The sequence below is a fragment of the Etheostoma spectabile genome, chromosome 2, assembly GCF_008692095.1.
Source record: "Etheostoma spectabile isolate EspeVRDwgs_2016 chromosome 2, UIUC_Espe_1.0, whole genome shotgun sequence".
Taxonomy (NCBI): domain Eukaryota; kingdom Metazoa; phylum Chordata; class Actinopteri; order Perciformes; family Percidae; genus Etheostoma; species Etheostoma spectabile.
The window spans coordinates 20,389,319-20,390,014 of NC_045734.1; the positions used below are offsets into that span (position 1 = coordinate 20,389,319).

General features: G+C 35.6%; 1 protein-coding gene across 1 annotated transcript in view; it reads left to right on the plus strand.

Annotated features, from left to right (window-relative positions):
* The window catches only part of LOC116701802 (dynein heavy chain 8, axonemal), a gene marked incomplete at its 3' end in the record, with an annotated part of 34,363 nt that overhangs the window by 12,656 nt on the left and 21,011 nt on the right, over positions 1-696 (plus strand). Inside the window, exons 28-29 of the mRNA XM_032535769.1 lie at positions 64-177; positions 261-323. Of these exons, the coding sequence (XP_032391660.1) occupies positions 64-177; positions 261-323 (177 nt within the window). The remainder of the gene's footprint in view (positions 1-63; positions 178-260; positions 324-696) is intronic.

Below are 696 nucleotides of genomic sequence, written 5' to 3' on the forward strand. Positions count from 1 at the left end.
GCTTTGGAATCTTATGTGTTCTTTTGTAACTCAAGTGTGATCTTGATTTTTTCTGACTCACAGAGATCGGTGCAAGAGGATCTTGTTTGTATGCAGCCCAAGTTCAAACAAAACCTTCTAGAGTGTGTGGCCATTTTCCAAAATGATGTTGACACCTTTGTGAAACAATATGATTCAGTAAGTAATCTATAAGTCTCCTCAGTGTTAGTAAGTTTTTCAATCAATTTAAATGAATAAATTAATCACATGGTCTGTTTTAGGAAGGCCCTATGGCTGATGGAATAGCTCCCCAAGAAGCCAGCCGCAGACTCCAGATCTGTCAGGTAACATTGTGGATGGATTAAATAACATTCTATATTGGTCAGTGTTGGATGCATGTAAAGTATTGTTAAGTATAACAAGTAGGAAAGCAATACTACATACAGTATGTACACACTAAAGCCGTTTGACTTTAAGATTGATTGAAAATGTAAAAACTAATTTCTTTAGATTATCTATGTCAGTAAAGACTTCAATGTTTAGACCAAGTCATTTAAATGTAACAAGAAAAAAAATGTCTTACTTTCTGTGTCTTTCTGAGACAGTGGTTGACATGTCCTTGCTCTTTCTAAGTGCACAGTGTATCTGCTCATAAGACACTCATAAGACCCCAAACCAAGGAGTTCAATGAAAAAGTATCAGAGGTGATAAATGAGC